At 47.7% G+C, this 20,322-nt stretch overlaps 7 protein-coding genes across 7 annotated transcripts; 4 read left to right on the top strand and 3 right to left on the bottom strand.

Annotated features, from left to right (window-relative positions):
- Positions 1-1,156: 1,156 nt before the first annotated feature.
- Positions 1,157-4,392, bottom strand: M431DRAFT_125453 (glycoside hydrolase family 3 protein; the record flags this gene model as incomplete). Its single annotated transcript, XM_024912246.1, has 8 exons — positions 1,157-2,967; positions 3,024-3,253; positions 3,300-3,439; positions 3,487-3,599; positions 3,652-3,935; positions 3,986-4,037; positions 4,087-4,152; positions 4,209-4,392. 8 exons carry the CDS (start codon positions 4,390-4,392, stop codon positions 1,157-1,159), a joined length of 2,880 nt encoding a protein of 959 aa, XP_024769488.1.
- A 2,114-nt stretch (positions 4,393-6,506) lies between these two features.
- On the bottom strand, positions 6,507-7,124 carry M431DRAFT_512581 (hypothetical protein). The gene is made up of 3 exons (XM_024919866.1): positions 7,092-7,124; positions 6,877-6,977; positions 6,507-6,781 (listed from the first exon to the last, which is right to left on the bottom strand). Exon 3 carries the CDS (start codon positions 6,768-6,770, stop codon positions 6,543-6,545), a length of 228 nt encoding a protein of 75 aa, XP_024769487.1. The 5' UTR covers positions 6,771-6,781; positions 6,877-6,977; positions 7,092-7,124; the 3' UTR covers positions 6,507-6,542.
- Positions 6,848-7,542, top strand: M431DRAFT_20303 (hypothetical protein; the record flags this gene model as incomplete). Its single annotated transcript, XM_024913352.1, has 1 exon — positions 6,848-7,542. A coding segment is annotated over one exon (437 nt), but the record flags the coding sequence as incomplete, so codon positions are not given.
- Positions 7,543-8,771: 1,229 nt separating this feature from the next.
- On the top strand, positions 8,772-9,821 carry M431DRAFT_9661 (hypothetical protein; the record flags this gene model as incomplete). The annotated part of the gene is made up of 2 exons (XM_024924842.1): positions 8,772-8,814; positions 8,863-9,821. The coding sequence occupies 2 exons, from the start codon at positions 8,772-8,774 to the stop codon at positions 9,819-9,821; spliced, it is 1,002 nt and encodes a 333-aa protein (XP_024769485.1).
- Positions 9,822-11,097: 1,276 nt separating this feature from the next.
- M431DRAFT_152795 (carbohydrate-binding module family 24 protein) lies at positions 11,098-13,287 on the bottom strand. The gene is made up of 4 exons (XM_024912860.1): positions 13,077-13,287; positions 11,513-13,023; positions 11,315-11,461; positions 11,098-11,264 (listed from the first exon to the last, which is right to left on the bottom strand). Exons 1-4 carry the CDS (start codon positions 13,245-13,247, stop codon positions 11,231-11,233), a joined length of 1,863 nt encoding a protein of 620 aa, XP_024769484.1. The 5' UTR covers positions 13,248-13,287; the 3' UTR covers positions 11,098-11,230.
- Positions 13,288-16,591: 3,304 nt separating this feature from the next.
- M431DRAFT_9659 (hypothetical protein) lies at positions 16,592-18,616 on the top strand (the record flags this gene model as incomplete). Its single annotated transcript, XM_024924841.1, has 1 exon — positions 16,592-18,616. One exon carries the CDS (start codon positions 16,592-16,594, stop codon positions 18,614-18,616), a length of 2,025 nt encoding a protein of 674 aa, XP_024769483.1.
- A 961-nt stretch (positions 18,617-19,577) lies between these two features.
- Positions 19,578-20,120, top strand: M431DRAFT_499822 (hypothetical protein; the record flags this gene model as incomplete). Its single annotated transcript, XM_024917839.1, has 1 exon — positions 19,578-20,120. One exon carries the CDS (start codon positions 19,578-19,580, stop codon positions 20,118-20,120), a length of 543 nt encoding a protein of 180 aa, XP_024769482.1.
- Between the last annotated feature and the right edge of the window lie 202 nt (positions 20,121-20,322).

The following is a 20,322-nucleotide window of genomic DNA, read 5'->3' as shown; positions in this document are numbered from 1 at the left end:
GGCAAAAAGAATGTGATATATACAATCCTAGAAGGGATGTTGTCCAATGGAGTATGATGAACAAACATGTCGATGGGATGTATACGAGGTTATATAAATTTCCATTGTCCTCAACCTTTTCAGGGTCTCAGTGTTGTTGCTAAACGAATTAACGCTACTTGGCAGGTGCCATCTCAAATTCACAATCCACAGCTACGATACGCCAAATAAAGGATGGAAATGCAGATCCGGAGATTCTTAAAGCGCGGGTGCTACAAGCTTAGCAACTTGAGTTGTCGATCTTTTCTCGTATAAGCGCGAACCTGACGCTAAAAGGCAGCCGTGTTGTTAGAATGAAACGCGCAATAATCTTGTCGCTGTTGGACTACGAGCTGCTCTATGTTGGAGGACGGAATGGCAAGACAATGGTCGGAGGGAATCGGCCCTATGGCAGATGCGACTGACGATCACGGAAAAATTGCATCGTATTGTAGATGCGACACTTGTCTTGTGTCTGTCCAATGGCTTAAAGGTTACATCTCGACGCTCGATAAGAGGGAGACATTATAGATGCAATATTTTCTGATTATCGATGCCACCGTCGGGAAGCTCATATTGATATCTTCTTGGCAGTCATATTCTGACATTGAGCCTTTTGAGTTGAAGCTGGAATACCGTGCAATTTAGTGACAGTATTGTCGTTTCCAGTGGTATCTTTACTGGAGGGATAGGGCTTACACTTGTTAATGCCAATTGCCTTATTAGGAAGGTAACGTCTCCAGAGGTCCACCACGGACTCCGCGGTGCCTGTGACAAGAATCCGTTTGCCGCTGTTTCAAGGTGTTCAGCTTACGAATAACTGAAATGATATCGCCTAAAGAGGATCAAGGTAGTGTTTTTGTAGAAAGATCTACATAAAATGCCCCTGAAAGCCGTGGTTTGACAGCAACAGACCCGGAGCAATTAGCTAAAGTTGTAGAACTGATGGGATCGAAAGCCGGGCATTGATGGTACATCTCGTATCATGTTTCATAGTCACTCTTCTCTTATCATTTGAGTCTCTCCTGCGCTAATTCTCACATTTTACAGAAGCGCAGCCCAGTTTACATGATTCAACGCTCTTTTGGAAATATAAAGACAGTTATATAACACACTGGCTGTCTAATTTAGATGCAATTTAACCAACGCATTGCAGTGTGACACTCTTACTAGTGTCGGCGTTGGTACCGCCATTCTCCAGCAGAGCAAATGTATAAGATCCCTTTTCCAGCTCCCACTTATTCGCTCGGTTCAAAATCATCAAATATCTGTCAACCTCCAGCTCAATAGACACAGTCCTCTTCTCACCCGCATTCAGATACACTCGTTGGAAGCCCACAAGCTGTTTGACTGGCTGAGTGACAGTTGACACACGGCCTAGTAAGTAGATTTGGGCAACATAGCTGCCAGAAACGGACCCAGTGTTCTGAACAGTCACTGAGAATGTGATCCAGTCACCGCCGCCGAAACTCTGGCCACTCGCTCGAGCATCGACGTTGGATCTCTTTGAGCTTGAACCCTTGACGGATGCAGTGGGAGACGTAGTCGAAAAGGTGGTGTAAGATAAGCCATATCCAAATGGATATGTGGGATCCGACGGTATGTCGAGGTACTGCGCTGCCCGAGCAGACGGCTTATAATTGTAATAAGCTGGAATCTGCCCAACTGAATACGGTACGGAGATTGGTACACGACCTCCGGGATTGAAAGCTCCAAAGAGTACGTCCGCAATCGCTTGTCCTCCAGCCTGTCCGCCAAAGAATGTGCTCAACACGGCAGATGACTGCTCGTAATGATCAGGTATGGCAAATGGTCTTCCACCCTCAAGCACCAGGATCACTGGCTTCCCAAGTGCGTAAATCTTCTTGGCCAGCGCATCCTGACTAGGCGCAAGGTCCAACGTTCCGCGATCACCGCTTTCACCGTCACTATTCCAGGCCGCTCCCACCGCGAGGACGATGGCATCGCTGTCTTTTGCGACTGAGACTGCTTGGTCGAGGGCGTCGCCGTTGGGTGATACCAAGTTCCACCAGAAAATAAGCTGTGAGTTGACCGAGTTGACATTTGCCGTCTTCTTGTAGTTGTTCCATGACTGGAACTCAATGCGAACTTGATGCTTGGCGCCCTTCTTGAACGTAAACTCTACGCCATCTTGGGGTGGGATGGAGTGGTTCTGTTGCGTCCACCCGTAGCCTTCAATGGTCCCAATGACGTTTCCTGAGGGGCCGTAGCCCTTGGATGCAATCAACTTGCCGTCAACATAGAGTTTCGATGTACTGTTTGGCCCAATCGCGAGTCCAATCCATCCGTTCACGTCTAGTTCAGTAGGCGATTCGAATTGACCTTCCCAGACAGCGCTAAAATTGTTGGAAGAAAGCCCCGGTGGTGGATATAGACCCCAGTCTTGGGCCGGAACCTCTGATCTTGTTGCTTTCGGGGAGGTGAAGTTGGTCTCACCGTAGTACGTCGCCTTGAGGCCACCAGTTTTCCCATTTGATGACAAAAGATAGCCTGGGACCACATATTGGTTGTTGTATTCCCAGCTATTGGTGCCCCAGCTGGATGTAATTTGCACCCTAGAGTGACTGGTCTTTTTCACATGACCCAACATGCCTTGGCGGAGGGTGTCTGCATATTTGGCAGGATACTGTCCGAGAGCGCCGGAATAATCTCCCAAATTGATCGTGTCGGCAAACGGGCCAATCAGTGCAATTTTGGTGTTTGACGATGGGTTCAGTGGCAGTGTGCTATTGTCATTCTTGAGCAGTACTATGCTCTTGTGTGCTGCTTCGAGTGCAACGTCTTGGTGGCTGGCCACGATGGCAAGCGGATCAATGTTTTCAGGAATGTAGGCATTCTTAAAAAGGCCGAGGTCCCATTTGAGGCCCAGGATTTTCCGAACATGAGATTGGAGCGTCTTGAGAGGTACAGTTCCATTCGCTACGAGATCTTTAGTAATCTGTCTATGGTTAGCAACCTGTCTACTCAGGTGAAGCGGTGCGAACTTGCCGTTAAGTAGGAGTCCAGATCCCAATCATAAAAGTCAATCATGCCGCCAGCATTAAACCATTGCTGCATTGCATCCGCTTGAGAGTTTGCCACTTTGTGCTGTGTGAGAATGTTTCTCATGCAAGTATCGTCTGCCAAAGTAAAGCCGTCAAAATTCCAGTCCTCTAGAGTCTGGTACAACATCGGGTGGACCGCTGCAGGGATTCCATCGATCTCGTTATATGCCCTAGGCGATATTAGCTATGTCTCGATATATAAGTCACAGTCCATACATCATTGCTCCTCTGGCTCCTCCTAGCTCGTAATTGGCTTTGAAAGGGACCAGAAGATCTTCCATGATTTGTCGGGTTCCAAGGCCTGTAAATGGAGCTGTGTTATGACCAGCTTGAGCGGCGCCATGGGCAGCAAAGTGCTAGTTTGTCTTAGTGAGAGTTATAATAAAGTCATTGTGAATCGTACCTTCATGATTGGGTAGACCGCATCAGGATCTGACCACGACTTGTTCTTGGATAAGCCAGAAGAGTAGGCAACTCCGATATGCGACGTGAGAACTTTATCTTCTCCAAATCCCTCTAGATGATGGTGAGTCAACGCTGAGAAGTTGCTGGTGCTTGGCTTACGAACCTTGAACTCTCCCCCAGCGAGGATCATGGGCGAGATCGAGGACTGGTGAGAAACAACCGTGTATTCCAATTGACCTTGCTTCGGTTCCAATGGCCCGTCCAACGCGGTACACGATGTCGGTGTCAAATGAAGCCGCCATTGCAATATTCTGCGGAAATAACGATTGCTTGAACGATCCAACCCCATGGAGACATTCCTCAACGAGCATCATCGGAATTTTAATGTGCGATTTGTCCAATTGGAGCTTTTGAACGGTGTTGAAGAATGACTTGTTCATGGGATACCTGGTCCAATGTAAGATTTGGCGACCGCGTTTTGATGGAAGTGTACAAACCAATCATGCATCACGCCAATTGGAGACGTCGGACTTAGATGCATCGTTTGCTCTATGGTTCATCAGCTGTGCTCTCCGTTGAAAGCCGGTTTGGAAATTACCGTATAGTTCATTATGGGAATCTTTTCCAACAATGTCATCTCCAAACATGAGATGCAGCTGCAAGACTACCATATCGTTATTATGCAATGCCATGATCGTTTTCCCACCATCTAAGACTCACCCAGATCGCTCACTGTCATCTTTGATATCAAAGAGTCAATGAATTGATCTTTATTCGTTGGTTTATTTGCCGCTCCATCATTGCTTCGCTTGGCTAGCCCTTCAAAGTTCAAAAAACCGGCGTCAACATGAGAGGCGACCGAAATCGCTAGCAAAGCTGCGGCCTTCCACTGCTTGAGCAGCATATTGAATCAATTGGCTGCATTTACTAGGCTACTCTACAAAGACCAGCTTGGAAGCCCAATTCTTCTTTTCGTCACATTTTATACTTGCGGAATGTCTGAAGCTCATACGATGTCCGCCAATGGCACATTCCCAATTGAATGAGGGGCTTGGATGGGGGATCGACAATCCGATCAACAATGCGGGGAGGTGTCCGATCGGTGTTTATGGCTAAATTGAATCGCAGTTCCGGGTCAGATGTACACTCACAATACTACCCTATCCAGGGATCTATTATCCTACGGAATATTTCTCGTCAAGTCAAATGCCGTGATTGATCTCCACCTCGTTCGATGAGCCGATTGCAAACAAGGTTATGTCAAACGGAAATACGAATACATACTAGCTATGCCGGATGATTGTCTGATGTACGGAGCAAAGATTAGCCTGAAGACGATGGTTCGAATCCTATCGTTTGTGTAATCCAAATGGATAGAGAATGACGCCGGGGAATAACCCGAAGGATACAGACGTCACGAACAACAGCGTACGATTAAAAATAACCTTTTCAGAAGCGTCACACTGCATATCCACGTTTGTTTAAAAGAGGTACTGATTTGCCATTGCAATGACAGCTCTCTTGAGTAATAGCCTATCAGCCAGAAGATGTCAAACCTGAGAAGCATTACTTTAGTAAGGTAACGTATCAATGCAGGCACAGAGCTGGGGATGTCGGAAATGACGAATGATGGCCTGTAGGTGATGAAGATTAACTAAGCGATGTTACTCTATGCAGAAAATTCTCATGTAAAATGAACAATGCAAAGTTTCGCTGGCTCACGTATTACCACTGGCGGTGGGTTTTTGCATAATATGTGCAGTATCCTTCATTTTCCATACATAACTCCAAATATTCATTAAGCACCAAACCCAAACACACGTCTTCAGATATCAGCCAGCAATCTTACTCAATAAAATGGCCAAGCGAATGTCAAATTGGGACCTCCGACAAACCACTCAAGTGGTGGACAGGAAAACCGAGACTGAGAAGATTATAAACACGCACACATTAAATTATACGCCCGTTTTTTTAAGTATCTACTACTCCCTTTAGCGACCTATACTTTCTCTACTATTTACTATAATATTTATTCATCTTTAATATCGGCTACTAAATCTATAATTCCTTAGTACCTGCTAATATAATTATATTTCTTAGGATTTACTAATATAATTATATTTGTCTAGTACTTATGGTGTAGCATTAAGCTGAATGGGTAGTTATATTGCTTATTGTATACACTTATTTATTTTGCGGTTTTGCTTTTTCTGTCCACCACTTTTCCCTTTAGTATGCAGTACCACTTCACAGCCTCAAGATATTACACAGTGGACTCACGAGACATTGGCATCATTATAAGCTTAGATTACTATATATTTAAGCATCAAAGCAGAAACAAAAATATAAACACCGTTTTATACAACACACTTATCCAGTATTACCAACCTTAAACTTAAGCGTCTAACTTTTAAAAAAAGATCATTAATGTCGTTAAGTAAAACTTAATAAGAGATAAGACTCTTAAGAGCTAGAGTATTATGGCGCCAGTACTGGTGTTAGTGTTAAGCTTAACTTGTAGAGGTTATATTTATTATCAAGAGGGTCAGTAAAACCGCAATAGCTAGGTGAGAGCAAGGCTACGCCCCAGTCTTTAGAAGCTCAACTGATGAAGAGTAGAAAAGCATTTAGACAATTGTATTGGGCGGACACGAAATTCGCTCTTCGCCAACCAACGTGGAAGACAAGAGCAGCATCATCTAACAAAGATGCCACAGAATAGACAGCAACGGACCAAGAGAAAAGTTTTCATGTGCAAATTTAGCTACATCGTGCGGTTCACCCATCAGTTGCATCACAATTAACGCTGGTACAGAAAATACTGTAGGTCTTGAGATGACGATACGAAGTGAAGGGAGAGTCAGTTCGTTTCTAGCTCTTTCAAAAGTCGACAATGATCTCCATCTTTCTCAGTTAGCCAAAGGAAGACCTAAATACTTGTTGCGGTGTCGGCGAAAACAAAATAAATCGGCACAGTGAAGCGGATGCATACAATGACACCGAATGTGCCAAGGTCAGCTTGTATTGAGAATCGCGTTATCCGACCGCCGCCACCTAATCAAATATTCGAGGCTCCTGTAGCTTGATGGAGTCTATAGTCACCACAACTACATTGTTTGCTTTGAGATTATTATCATCGGGATGCGCAGAGGCAGAAAAAGGGTGAACGAAGAATCTCGGCAAGTGGATATCGGGAAAACAGGGAATTTGGAAACGATCGGCACACAACACCGTCATTACGCACAACCAACTGAACCCTTGCGACATCAATCTCAATGACATCATGACGATTTCTACTGGGTATTTTAATCAGTCCAATCAGCCCTTTCAGGTCCAATCTGATATTCTACTATCAACAACAATGGCTCGTCAAACAGAGGTTACCTACCATCATATCGATACTCCAAGGAAGGCGCGGGTTAAAGGCGCTGTTGCATATGCGCAGTTACAAAAGCAGCGATATGGCATCGATTTCAGCTATCAGGATATCTTCCAAATCTGCCAAGTCAGCAAAACCCGTGGCTATGAGATACTCAAGTCGTCGTCTGATAGGACATTTCACAACGAATTCGAAGAGACTCGCGGCCGGAAGAAACTCCTTACAGACGAAGACATAGATAAGCTTAAAAAACTGATTTGGTCGGACGATTTTGAGGCTCGCCAGTTGACTTGGCCCCAGCTGCTTCCAGCGGCTGGAATAGACAAACATATTAGTCGTGCGACAGTTCGGCGAGCTCTTGGAACGCGACATTGGCGGAAATGTGTTGCTTGCCTCGTCGCGCATCGGCGTATCTGAGGCAAATGATGTCATAGGGATATCTTGGGTTTTGCCGAAGTCTAACCTCCGGTTATGTGGGGCCGGATCCCGGCTCTGTCCCCGGCGTTTGGGATTGGTGTTTGATGTTTTCTACAGGACGTCAGGGGATGAAAGCGTTCAAATAAGTCACATGTATTGTAAATAATATGCTTTGAGATCATCAGAAGATTTTTGAACCAATATGTATTGTGGTCAGGGAAAGTCTAGTCTATATAACTTGATGTGATATCTCCGTCGCTTGCAAACCCGCCCCGTAAACCGAATCCGAATTGTACTCCCCATAAAGAAAATGAAAGACAAATGCCATGGTATATGATGAAATAGAGTGTAAATAAACTAACTCAGACACCGCTGCAGGGTAGTAGAGGAGCTAGCTTAGAAACCGCTCAGGGGGTTGGGGTTGGCCCTCTGGAAGCCGCCAACTTTTCCCCCTTGAATCGTGCCTGGAATTACTAACGTGCTTGATTTGGCTATGGTCTTCTGGTTTGCGAGGGTCTTATCTCCGTCAAAATTTTGGTTGACCACCCCGAGCATGCCATTTACTTTTGACCTAGAGTGAAGCTCACAACTAAATTAGTCTCTTTCTTCTTATAAATGCGCGATTTTTTTGTAAACAAATGAATAGTACGATCAAGGGAGCAAAATTTGTAATATCAAAACGACGACAAGAACGCAAAACAATTGTGCCTCTTCGAGTCATTTACATCAACTACTTATAAAACTAGTTAGTGCTTAGCACAGTGTTATATAACAGGTAGGGCGGCTTCTACGTTAGCGTTTCTAATTAACATTTCCTAATTTAGCTGTTGCTCTGCATAGACCGATCTTAAATAGGAGCAGGTATCTGAGATCTCAGCCCTCCAAGGCGAAACTTAAAGAGGTAGTAGGTGTTTGCTAGCTGCATGTTAGCAGAGTGCGCGACACCTCTAGTAGAGGTCCGTGATGTCATAAATACCTTACATGTACTAGATAGTACCAATCCTGTTCGGTAAGCGAGGCGTTAATATAGACCTCCACCATCATAATGCAACTTACTTCGATAGGATATCGGGGCGCTTCTTTATTGTTCTTTGCTGCTCGAGAACCTTGATCTTTTCCCAGAAAGAGAAAAAGAGTTATCTTCAGTCAATTTGTCATCTCATATGAACCTTCTACTATAGCTTCGTCAGCAAAGCACTAGCAACCTTTGGTACATGGCGTGTATTATTAGGAAGAGAATGGTCGCCAAGAACTTTACTGAGCGTGGGGCCAGTTATGATTAGCAATACAGCACGCTATACACACCTTGTCCAATAAGTCTAACAGGTTAATACATCTGTGATTTACTATAAAAGATATCAGAACCGACACTACAAATTTCATTTTTATTTAACGATTTTCCGACTACCAACTGGGAAAAACTGCTAAAGATTAAGATTACCCGAGTCTCTACTGATACATTGCTTTCCAACTGGACTCTCATTACAATGGCTACTATACTATATCTCGGAGTGTCTGGGCAGATTGGAGGTGAGTTTGAACACCAGCTATAGAGAATTGTTCTAAATTAGAATGCAGGAGCATTTATTACATCTTTCCGTGAAAAATATCCTGAGATTCCAATAACCTTTTATCTTCGGAGTGTTGAGTTGGATGGAGCCCTGCGCAATCTCGGAAACACCACTGTCGTCCATGGAACCTTCGACCAGCTTCATGAAATTGAGAAGTTAGCATCGTCTCATTCACTGATATTCAACTTTGCGAGCTCAATGGATCCTTCAGTAACGGATGCCATTCTTCGAGGCGTACGTACACGCAAGTCTCAGACGGGGACGATGTCAGTTGTGTATCATCTCAGTGGCGCTGGAAACTTTGTCGACAACAGCGAATCCGGGGATTATATACCAACGGACCATCCGTTTGATGACGCGAATCCAGATGATGTTCGTACCATCACTGCAGCGAATCTTCCAAATGGGCCTTGTGACGAGTTACTATTTGTAGCTGCTAATAAAGGGGAGGCAAAGGTTTATTTCGTTTGCCCCGGTGGTACTTATGGTCACAGTGAACGCCACATTGGCAGATCTATAGGATTGGCTTCAGCATTTGCCCCAGGAAGGTGGATTGACTACATGACGCAAAATATAGAATCTCTCGGCTTTGGTGTTTACGTTGGCAGTGGCACTTCGGTATTCGGGGTCGTTCATGTCGACGACATCGTCTCGCTCATGATGCTCGTATATCAAAAGATTCTCAACACTGTCAACAATTATGAACCAGAAGACGTTTATCGTTACTGGTATAATGGCATCTACAGTGAAGAGCCAAGCAAAAAGGTTGCTGCTGCACTTGCTAAGCTCCAAGCCCGACGTGGCAAAATCACATCTTTCGAGACTAAATCTGTTGCGTACAAGGACGCAGGATTTACCGCCAGATATATTGCTGGTAACATGCTCATAGAATGTAACAACTCTAAATCACTCGGCTGGGCACCTCAAGGACCAGATTTATACACTACGTTAGAACAACTTGAATAAATCACAAGGCTGTAATTTCCCATCAATACAAACTTAATCTATCCTACAAGTCTATTCTAGTAACGTTATATATCAGATTGTTATATACTCATACCAACGGCTAAGTAATGAAACAAACAATACAGTTACTATGCTGGGATGAAATTATTAACTATAAGCCAATACAGGAATTAGAGAACTGGTAAAGTATCTCTGCAAAGTAACAGCTGTTCCCCGAGGGTCCATGATGCTTGCTTGCCTATTTTATAATTTAGATTTGTGTGGGTTCGCGTAAAACCAGGAAAGATATTGCGTTGGCATTTTGCAAGATCTGTTCCCAAGGTACAAGTAAGCTATGATGACTTCTCTTGAGTATTTTATAATAGCAAGGAGATAGTGAGCTTTCTAACGCGTAATCAACCCCAAGTTTAATTTTTAATTGAAGAGAATAATGTTAATAGTCGATTATGAAGCGAGCTCAATACCTGCATGGCCATGCACTTCGCGTGAACAAACTAGCTAGCGATGTTCCTTCAAAGAACTTTCTGTCCTTTACCCATGCCTTCGAAATAAAGTCTCGGCCGAGAGATAGCCCAGACATAATTGACTCTGGAGATGCTACATCATAGGCACCGCCAAATTGTCTATTTCTTGTAAGTTTCATGTGGTGTTGCTAGCCAGCATCCAGAGTTGGCTCTCCAGTATCTTAGTGACTGCCGAGTATCTAGTTGCAACAAAGGTTTCTTCTTCTACTATCCCTCCGTTTTCCCATCGTCACTACCCTCTCTACTATCGCTATTTTCTTTCTACTATTACTACTTTCTTCTACTATTACTTCTGATGCGTATTAACTTACCTGTCCGCTACCGCCACTACGCCACCTCCTACGCTAGTTGGACCTATGGCCTAAGACCAAGAAGAAGAACAGGAAGAGGAAGAAGAAGACGGACCTGCGATGTCCGTTGCAGGAGTCGACGGTTTCGTCGATTAGAACATCCAATATTAAATTTTAAGGTGGTGGGAGCCTTTGTCGAGGACAAAAAATAAATGAATGAGTGAGTGAGGACGCAACAAAATGAACACGGAAGAAGGAATGAAAAAGCACGATACTCGATACCGCAGTTGATTTGACATATTCTATCTCGACTGTCATCTCCAATTTGCAATTATAAAGTCTGGTATCACAAACACATTAACAGATATGGAAATAATCGTCACCCCACATGTTACCGGCACAGGCCAGAAGCTCCACACCAGAACGACTTCACATGTTGCACTTAGGGACACCAGATGCATCATCAAAATATACAATTGCATTGATTCTATATACAAATATTATGTTTACCTTAATGGCAAACGGTTCCAGGTCACACCATCCGGTGTTTCGCCGAGGTACGTACCTTTCCGCGAATAGCTTCACTTCCGGACGTCTAGCAGTACTGGCAAGCTCCCTCGGGACAGTATCTATAAAATAGTTAGCAATAATACTTCGAAATAGACGTAGATATACTGGCCCGTGTGAGCAACTGAAAGAGCACAGCCCTTTATATGAGTCGGGTTCTCCTGCAGTAGGGCAACCATTACGGCCGTCGCCTGATGGAGGAGTTCCGGCGGGTCCGAAGCTTGTGCAAGTGCAAGGTCCGACCGGGCAGTATCCGAAGCTATCGAAGAGGTTAGCAGGCTATTAAACAAGTGAAATACGAATAACTTACCTGCAAGAGAAGCTGCAGAGACCAGCAAAGTTGCCAGACTGGCCGGCGGCGTTGGTTCCACCATTGCAGTTGGTGGGATCAGCAGGAGGGGCGCTGCTGGTACGAGAAGCGGGAGGAGGAGAGTTGGGAGGAGGAGAGTTGCTGGTGGGGTTGGCAGGAGGAGTAACCGGGGAAGAAGGGTTGGTGCCCAGAGAAGGATGAGGCTGGCAGGTGGTGACACGGAGACCAGAAACCAGAGAGGTGAGGCCATCACCGCTGAGAGGGTCGGAGGGTCCAGCAGGGAGAGTTCCGACATAGGGGTTGAAGTTGTAGATACCGCAGGCGCAGACGTTGGTGATGTCCATCAGAGAGGTTCCAGAGAGGATGTTCTGGCCGTTGCGGTTGACAACGAAGCTCTGCTTGCCGAGGCCGGCGGGGACAGTGAAGATGTTGGCACCAGCAGGGGCGTTGAAGGACTGGGAGTTGCCACCGGAGGTGACGCTCAAGGTGGCGGGAGACTTGAGGAGAGTGACAACGTAGACATTGTCGTCCATGGTCTGGTAGCCGTTGGGAATACCCTCAAAGTAGTTGCCGCTGTCGTTGTTGGCGGGTCGGCCAGCGGTGGTGTCGGTAGCATCGCAGTTGAGGGTCTTTAGGTTACGGCGGTACCAGTAGACGACCTTCTCGGTCTGGATGTAGTTGGCAACGTTGGTGTCTCCGTTCTTGTAGGCGGCAATGAAGGGAGTGGACAGGTCGAGGAAACCGTCGTGGGGCATGTCGTTGGTCCACTTGGAGTTACCGTCGTCTCCGTGCTTGGAGCTCAGGGGTCCAACGTAGTGAGACTCACCATAGTCGTTCCAGGTGATGATCTCAACCATGGGGAAACCCTGTTGGAGGACTTGCTGCCATCGGTTGAACAGGAGAGCGCCACCAGGGAAGACAAAGTTCTTGCTGTAGCTGACCTCGGGGCCGTAGTGAGTAGAGAACCAGGGAGAGACGGGAGCGAGATAGGTCTTGCCGCCGAGCCAGCTCTGGTAGGAAGCATCACCCTGAGCGACAGTGACGTTGGCACCGGGAGTAGGGGCCTTGTTGTTACCGTTGCTGTCCCAGCCCATCCAGTTCAGGGCACCGTCGATGTTGGCGTTGGAAGACTGGCCGGGGTGGAAGTTGGGGACGAAGTAGACGTTGGTGCCAGCAGCAGAACGCATGGCGTTGACATCGAGGCCATCACCGGCGAAGGAAGAAGCGAAAACACGACCGTTGACTTGGAGCTGGGCGGGCTGGTTGGCGTACTGGGCAATCAACTGACCAACACGGGTAGCGTCGCTGCCGGGGTGGTACCAGTTGAAGTCGAAGGAGATGAAGACCTTCATGCCGTTGTTGGCGGCAGACTGGTAAGCGTAGTTGAGCTGGGTGACGGTGTAGTCGTCAGTGCCGATGTTGAGGGCAAAGGCGTCGATACCGGCAGCCTTGGCTCGCTGCATGTCGCCATCGTAGTCGGAAGCACTTCCACGGTCACCAACAATGCCAATCTAGACATTCAATTAGCCTTGTATTGCATCGTCAAGCACATCCTTTTACTAACCATGAAGTGGCAAAAGACCAGGCGGTTACCGGCGGCAGCACGCTCCTCCAGAGATCGGACCTGGATGTTGGAGGTGGAAACTGCGGCGGCACTGCTGAGAGAAGACAGAGCTGCGGCGGCAGCAAGGGCGCTGAGGCCGAGTTGGCGGAGGGTGCCAGCAATCGACAACATTGTGAATGTGTCGAAGAGGTTGGCTTAAGATGTGATTGACCCGGTTGGCGTGAGGAACTCTCTTGAAACCGAGGGCTTCAACCAAGGCCTTTATATATCTGTCTCGGCCCCCTTCCAACGATCCATGACGGCTGCGGACGAGGATCCGGTGGGGAGCGGGACTGTCAGCTCTACAGTTTACCGCCTACCCGGCTGTCACGAATGAAGCTTCTCAGCGATAGTCAGAGCAATAGTCCACCCCCCGGAACTTGCGAGGTTGAAACATGCCATTGAGATCGGTCCGAAGCGAAGTTGAGTAGGAATTGCCAGGGTACGGACAGCCATCCCCTATGGAGGTCCCTCGACAGCTCTAGCGCGGTAACAATGAAACCCACAACCGACCAGCCTAACCGGAAACCATATACTCGTCAACGAGACACCTCGCATGGCTACTGGAAACGTACAAGTTCAGGTGGTTTTTAGATTCCGGTGCCTTGGGCTTCATCTATCGGTCAGGGCGAGCCCGCTGACTTTGAGTAAACAAGAATGGAACGCTCATGTCATCGTATCGTCGAATGGCTTACTCCGTACAGTCGAGATGGATCCCTGCACCACTCGGTGTGCCGAGTATACTACGAAACTCATCGCCAACTAGGATACTCCCTACACGAATCTGGAGTCCCTTTTCCTTTTCCATGTCCATCTTCAACTATCACCAGCTCACGGGGCTGTTGTGGATCAAAGCGTGGTTGGTTGCCGGTTTCAACATCTCGCTACTGGGTACTACTCCCTATTCAGACAAGAACGATCAGAGACTTGGGAGCCAGAGGATCGCGACTCGGCGGTCAAAATAAAACCGAGCATCCCGTGTCAGACCGGAGTTGCAGTTGTCAGCCGTACGAGCCCTGTTACTCAAGAATAGATACAGTTCGCTTCTTCTTCCAATAGAGAGTTGAGCCATCCACACAATTGCGTTCCTGCCGGACTCAGCGGTGGTAATGCTACGGTAAAATGTCAGGAACAGACAAAAGTCACCGTCCAGGGACCTTAAATTAGCGAGGGGGGCCAAATCCCCATAATTTGCTTGACCTTTCAAGTTAGGCTTGGTCGATTTCGCCACCAACGGGAAACGCCAATCTAGGAACGAAGTGCCAAGTTGATTCGTGAAGCGGAGGAAAAGCAGAAGCAGAGACAGGCAACGGAGTCCGGAGTTCAGGAGTTGAGCACGTTCCGAAGAACTGACACGGGATGCCGGCAAAATCGACATTCCTAACCCAGTCATCGGTCGTGGCCCGGATCGACGAGCTACGAGTCCGTGAGCTCAAAGGCTATTCGAACACGGGAAATCAGCACAGCTGATCATCCCCCACATGTTCTAGATCCTCGGTCGCATTCAAAGCACTGGAGCTCCAGCGGCGTGAACATGCGGCCATGCGGCCATGCGGCCATGCTCACGAAAACAACCCATGGGCCCTAGAGTGTGATTTGTATCTCCTTGAGAGCTCTCTCTTGAGTGCCTTCTGCTGTAAATTGTGATTACTTGTATGAATACGAAGAGCGTCCTTGTGCTCCGCTTGCTTCTCCGCAATTCCAACATTCTGGGGTAATAATGCCGAATTGTGAGTAATACATGTTGCTTCACCTCCATTACGGGTATTCGGCGTGTATGATGTGTTCCCAAAGCGAGTTGTAAGAACAGCTTTGAAGCGACGATCCATAGCCCGCAGCCAACCATTTCAGCTCTGACGACCACGACCACTTCAACCTCAGGTGAGCCAGGTACCTTGATGGTGTGAAGAGTCAGACGCGTTCATCCTACCGGAAAATTAGCCCTTGAAGCGCGAGAGGCTGACTATGCACAGCCAGTGCCGCTTGCTGGGCGTTTCGCATATCACTTGCTGTATCTTGTCTAGTATACGAAGCAATCCTCAGACTATTCGGTGCCAGCTAAGATGCCGGCTTTGGTGATAATCCTCATGCCGGTAGGATGGCGCTGCCACGTTGTATTGGAACATGCAAGCCTGCATAATAAGCTCAGGTCACTAGCAGCTAAGCATAGCAAAATATTAGACATGCATCTTACGAGTATACATACGGAGCGTCGGCACCCAGAATGTTTCTGCCTAAACCATCGGCCGTTCAGGAGAGAATTCAAATCAAGAATCGTTTACTTTTCAGCTGCTACTATCGTATTCGATTAGACTTTGACGAGACTTACCTTAATGCAGAAAGTCGGAAAATATTGCCCAGCAAAGCTAAAGCCCGAACAAGGGCTTCATCGCATTAACGGGCAAAATCTTTCTTCACGAACGACGTAATTGTAATCTATCGTAGGGTAGGGGGTTCTCGCAAACGGGAAATCTTGTGATGCAAATCCCATCGTCAGCCGCTAGAGGCTACTCCATCCATGCTTACAATGCCCGCCCTAGGCATTCCCGCAACGGCACGATTCGGCAGTTCGATGCTGGTCAAAATACAACATACTCATTATGCTTAAGTAGAACTCTCCTTGATCATGAAGGTTCATGAAGAGTCATAGCTTTCGTAGCCATAAGCCTTCGCTGGACTACGTTTTTTCTGGATATAGGTACATTTACGGATAGACGCTGTTCCTACCAGAGCAGAGACTTACGCGCGCGCGATGGAAACGACGCGCCAACAAAAGTGCATTTACATATTATTTTTCAGGTCTTGCCATGGTCATACGTGCGGATTTCCAAAGACAGAAGGACCTTAATTTGCATCCGTGGCTGTCATCAGCAAAATAAGCCGTGTATTCGTTCGGCAATCCAAACTCGTCGCGGTTTGCACCTCTTGTAGGTCATGCCATGAGACGCATAAGCAGGATTGGCCAATCAGTGCAAATCGGATACGTCCACGAGTGTCTTTTCGCACAAGCTCCGGAATGGCCTATGGTGATCCTTTTTCCGTGCCTAGTTTAGCCCCCTTAATATGGGATAATCGTTCGCTCAGCCCCCCTGTAACATCGCAAGCGCGCTCACATCGAGGGCGTCAGCAGAGGAAGCCTTTTTTGCACTAGGGAAGCGATTACTATTCGTCCAGGACTTGCACCTCGGCGTTTAAAACTCCTCGCGAGTCAGTATCGCCTGTAGAGCGCTCGCATAACCCCGATCAATTGTCAACATCTCTCTACATGTCGAATCCGGAGTAGTGCTCAGCGCGCTGTCAGACGCCGTTCTTCGACGCCCTACAGTAAAAGGCAACTCGGAAAAGAAAAAGAAAAAGCCTTTGCCCCTCCATTTCCCCTTTCCGAAGCCTTTTCCTCTGCAGCCCCCTCCCCTGTCACCGAGACGATTGACTCTCATTGGATGTGAAAGTCCGGATACAGACAAAAATCAGAAACCATGCTCGATTTGTTCAAGTCTTTGTTGCCGAAGAAAGAACGGCAGTGGTGCGGTGCCTGTCTCTTTGAGCTCAATCCGACGGCTAAATCACTCTCATCCGACATAGGCGGCCGGTACGAGTACGCATTTGCAGAGAGCGATGACCACGAGTTTAGCTATGCAGATTTAATCAAGTCCTCCAAGCGCGGCTGTGATCGGTGCAAGGCTCTCGCCTCGGCATTTGAAAGCTTTGGAGCCGCTGGCTTCGAGGTGGCAAGGTGGGAGCCGCACCTAAACTCACCGGGAAGTCCACTTCTGGAGATTACAAGTGCCGATGGTACTAGCCAAGTCTTTGAGATTTGTAGTAGCGAGGCGCCGTTGGACAGGCCGGTGTTCTTTGCGGATGATCCCTCACCGCACGTCGTGCTGTGCCGAGGCTACAAGCTCTCACGCACGACTGGAGACAACGAAGCTCTCGATCAGGCAGCAAAGTGGCTAACGGAGTGTCGGACTTCTCATGGGGAATGTCGAGTCAGCGATGCGGAGTTTGTGCCTAATCGGTTACTCTATCTAGGAGACAGCCGGACAGACAGTAATATTCTCGAGCTCGTCGAGAAGCCGGCTCCTGTACCCTACGCCGCCCTGAGCCATAGGTGGACAAAAGAAACGCCGTCCAAGTCTCTCTTAACCTCCAACTTTCTGGATCGGAAGCAGAATGGCATGCCTATAGCATATCTGCCTCGGATGATGCAGGATGTCGTACTTGTGCTACGTCGATTAGGCATTGAGTACATATGGATTGATTGCTTATGCATCATTCAGGATGACAAAGACGACTGGAAACGAGAGGCAGCGCTGATGGCCTCCATCTATACAAACGCTGAACTTACTGTGGCGGCTTCGTGGTGCGACCAGTCCGATCAAAGTCTCTTTCGAGATCACAGCATGCCTCAGGAAATATCCGTAGATGTCGCCCAAATAGATGGCCAGTCTATCTTTATACGTCGTAGGAAGCATCACTTCACCTGGCTCGGCATTGAATCCAGCGCCGATACCATGGCCGCCGAGAATCCTGACATTGAGTGGCCACTCTTGAACCGAGGCTGGGTGTATCAGGAGCAGCTGTTGTCACGCCGGATGCTTCACTTTACGCAAAACGAGCTCATATGGGAATGCTTTGAGGAAACTCGGTGCGAATGCGGATGGTATGACACCAATACGCGCATTTTCGGCGCTCGAGACTGGTATAAGCGATCTCCCGCAACCAAATCATGGTCCCAAGTAATTAAAGGCTATGCTAAGCGTCCGCTTACGGTCACCACCGATAGACTTCCAGCTTTGGCAGGGATCGGTAAGGCGATTGCATCAGCAAAAGATTACGATCCGGCAGAGTATCTCTGTGGATTCTGGGAGAAGGAGCTTGAAGAGACGTTCTTCTGGTATCTCAGCGAGCCTCCTCTTCATCCAAGGCCTGATATGCGTATGCCGACATGGTCATGGGCATCCGTGTCTGGAGATGTTGAGTGCTGGCAAGTATCTCTGGAAGGCATTGAGTTTTTGGGAAACGATGTGCAGTATTCTGGTGATCCTCTTTTAGGCGATGTGGTGAGCGGGATGGTGTCGCTCTCCGGACACGTTGCTTCCGGCATTGTATACCACGGTCGAGAATGGAAAAGCATCTCGGAGTCACAAAAAGATGCCTCGGGTACGTCCAGCATTTTGACTGACAGTAGAGCTACGGAAGATTATGGGCTGCAGATTGGGGGACAATTTGCCACTTTTAACCCAGACTACAAGTTAGACGTACCCGGGAAAGGATTTGTCCCCTCTGGCTCACAAGTTCTGTGTTTACTCTTTGGTCGAACCACCTCTTCCGAATGGGACGAGTCGGGGGAGAGCGCTGAGACTATTACGACGCACCTCCTCCTCTTGCGCCATGTTGATGGGGCGCCTCTCCGATACGAAAGGATAGGAGTTAACGCAACGTGTTTTGAACTGGACGTGTTTATGAGTCAATCTGAGAGGCAGCAACTGACCCTAGTTTAAGGACAGATTGGCATATGCATATCAATAGTGACTTTAAGGCTGAAATCGTGCCAAGCCTCGAGTGTTTACATATACAATGCAGTGACACCGTAGAGGGACCCTCGAAAGATGGTCTGCCTAATTTGATTAGATGTCTCCCTGTCGGAAGTTGAACAAGGGCTGAGGCGAGGTAGACCCCGCCAAGCGGAGGACAGAAACCCCCGCGCATTAAATTATACAACTGTTTTCTCAACTATCTGCTATTATATCTATATTTCTGTAGTACCTGCTACCCTATCTATATGTTTATAGTAAATGCTAGTATAGGTAGTTATGGTAAGATTCGGGTGCTGGCGGAATAGGGCTCCCTTATAAAAGCACCACTTGATGAGCCGAGTAGGTGCTTATACCGCTGAATGTATGCACTTATTTATTTTGCGGTCTCGCTTGTTTCGATCTCTGCTTGTTCGCCTCCCCGCGGTCGACTTTCCAGTCCTAGTGGGCTATTATAATCACAAGATGGAGTTCCTGCTCGGAATGTTGTGTTGCTGTTAAACTTGCTTGAAGGTGTTATCGCCGCTTGACAAGGGCTTTGAGAGGAAAAGACTATGAACATGTGTTGTTATCATCATTAAACTGGGGACACGAGATGCTGTTTAGCAATTTTGGGGCTCTGCTTGGCAAATCCATATCTCAAGGCTGCAGGATTCTGGCTCTCTTGTGGCTACGTGTAGGTGAGAATAGAGGCCTATAGGCAACAGCAAAAAGCCCATCAAACTGTCCTTAGAACTCCGTTCCCTGCGATGCGGCTGCTCTTAGGACTCCGTTCCTCGAGATGCGAATGTCTTGTATAAAGGCCATGGTAAAACTTGTTGTAACAATTTCCGAGAGAAGATGCTACTTGTTAGAAGAGTACTTGTCGCGAACTATATTATTATCTCAATCACTCAATTTGCATCACCCACCTATTTGATAGACAAGCATGGAGTCTGTGTCGCCAAAAGTCCAACGTAGCACGGAAACCGTGTATGATATTGCATCCGACCTAGTCAAGAAGCTCAAAGACGCAGGTCAAACTCTTGGAGTGGCCGAATCTTTGACGGCCGGCGGCGTCATGGCCGCCATCACTTCTGTATCCGGTGCCAGCACCGTGTTTCGGGGCGGAGTTGTCTCGTATGCAACGCCTCTCAAAGAAAAGCTCCTGGGTGTTGATGGCGGTCTCATCGCGCTTGAAGGCGCCATCCACGCGGATGTCGCGAAGCAAATGGCAGAAGGAGCTCGCCGAATCACCAACATTGACGGCGACGAGACAACGTGGGGGATTGGCACGACAGGTGTTGCTGGTCCTGGGACTCAAGACAACAAACCGGTCGGCATGGTATACATTGGAATCGCCGGACCATCTGGTACTCGTGCTTGGGGACCGTTCAACTTTCCAGGAGCGAGAGAACAAATCCGCGAAGCAACAATTATTGAAGCGTTGCATCGGCTGCGGGAACTGGTCAGCGTAATCCCACACGACTAGTCAAGATTTGTACGAGTTCGCCCTGCAGGGAGGATGCCCTGGGCATGAGACTGATTGGCTGCCTTATCAAGTGTACCTTATTACCATAGCATGAATACAACCACAAGGGTATCAGCGCGAGATCAGTGCCCAAGCCAATCTCGTTCCGCAAAGTGACCTGCGTCTGGTTCCGCAGATGGCGGCTGGGCGGTCATCCTTTGGG

This window comes from Trichoderma harzianum (genome assembly GCF_003025095.1).
Source record: "Trichoderma harzianum CBS 226.95 unplaced genomic scaffold M431scaffold_16, whole genome shotgun sequence".
In the NCBI taxonomy this organism is placed as follows: domain Eukaryota; kingdom Fungi; phylum Ascomycota; class Sordariomycetes; order Hypocreales; family Hypocreaceae; genus Trichoderma; species Trichoderma harzianum.
The sequence above is the reverse complement of the archived record's forward strand: the minus strand, read 5'-3'. Positions and strand labels throughout refer to the sequence as shown.

Bases quoted from the DNA above. Each gene is read 5' to 3' on its own strand.
- M431DRAFT_512581 (XM_024919866.1), bottom strand. From the start codon at position 6,770: ATGTCATTGAGATTGATGTCGCAAGGGTTCAGTTGGTTGTGCGTAATG.
- M431DRAFT_152795 (XM_024912860.1), bottom strand. From the start codon at position 13,247: ATGTTGTCGATTGCTGGCACCCTCCGCCAACTCGGCCTCAGCGCCCTT. The intron at 11,462-11,512 runs GTAAGTTATTCG...CCTCTTCGATAG, and splicing joins CTCTGCAGCTTCTCTTGCAG to CTTCGGATACTGCCCGGTCG. The intron at 11,265-11,314 runs GCCAGTATATCT...ACTATTTTATAG, and splicing joins TCTTTCAGTTGCTCACACGG to ATACTGTCCCGAGGGAGCTT.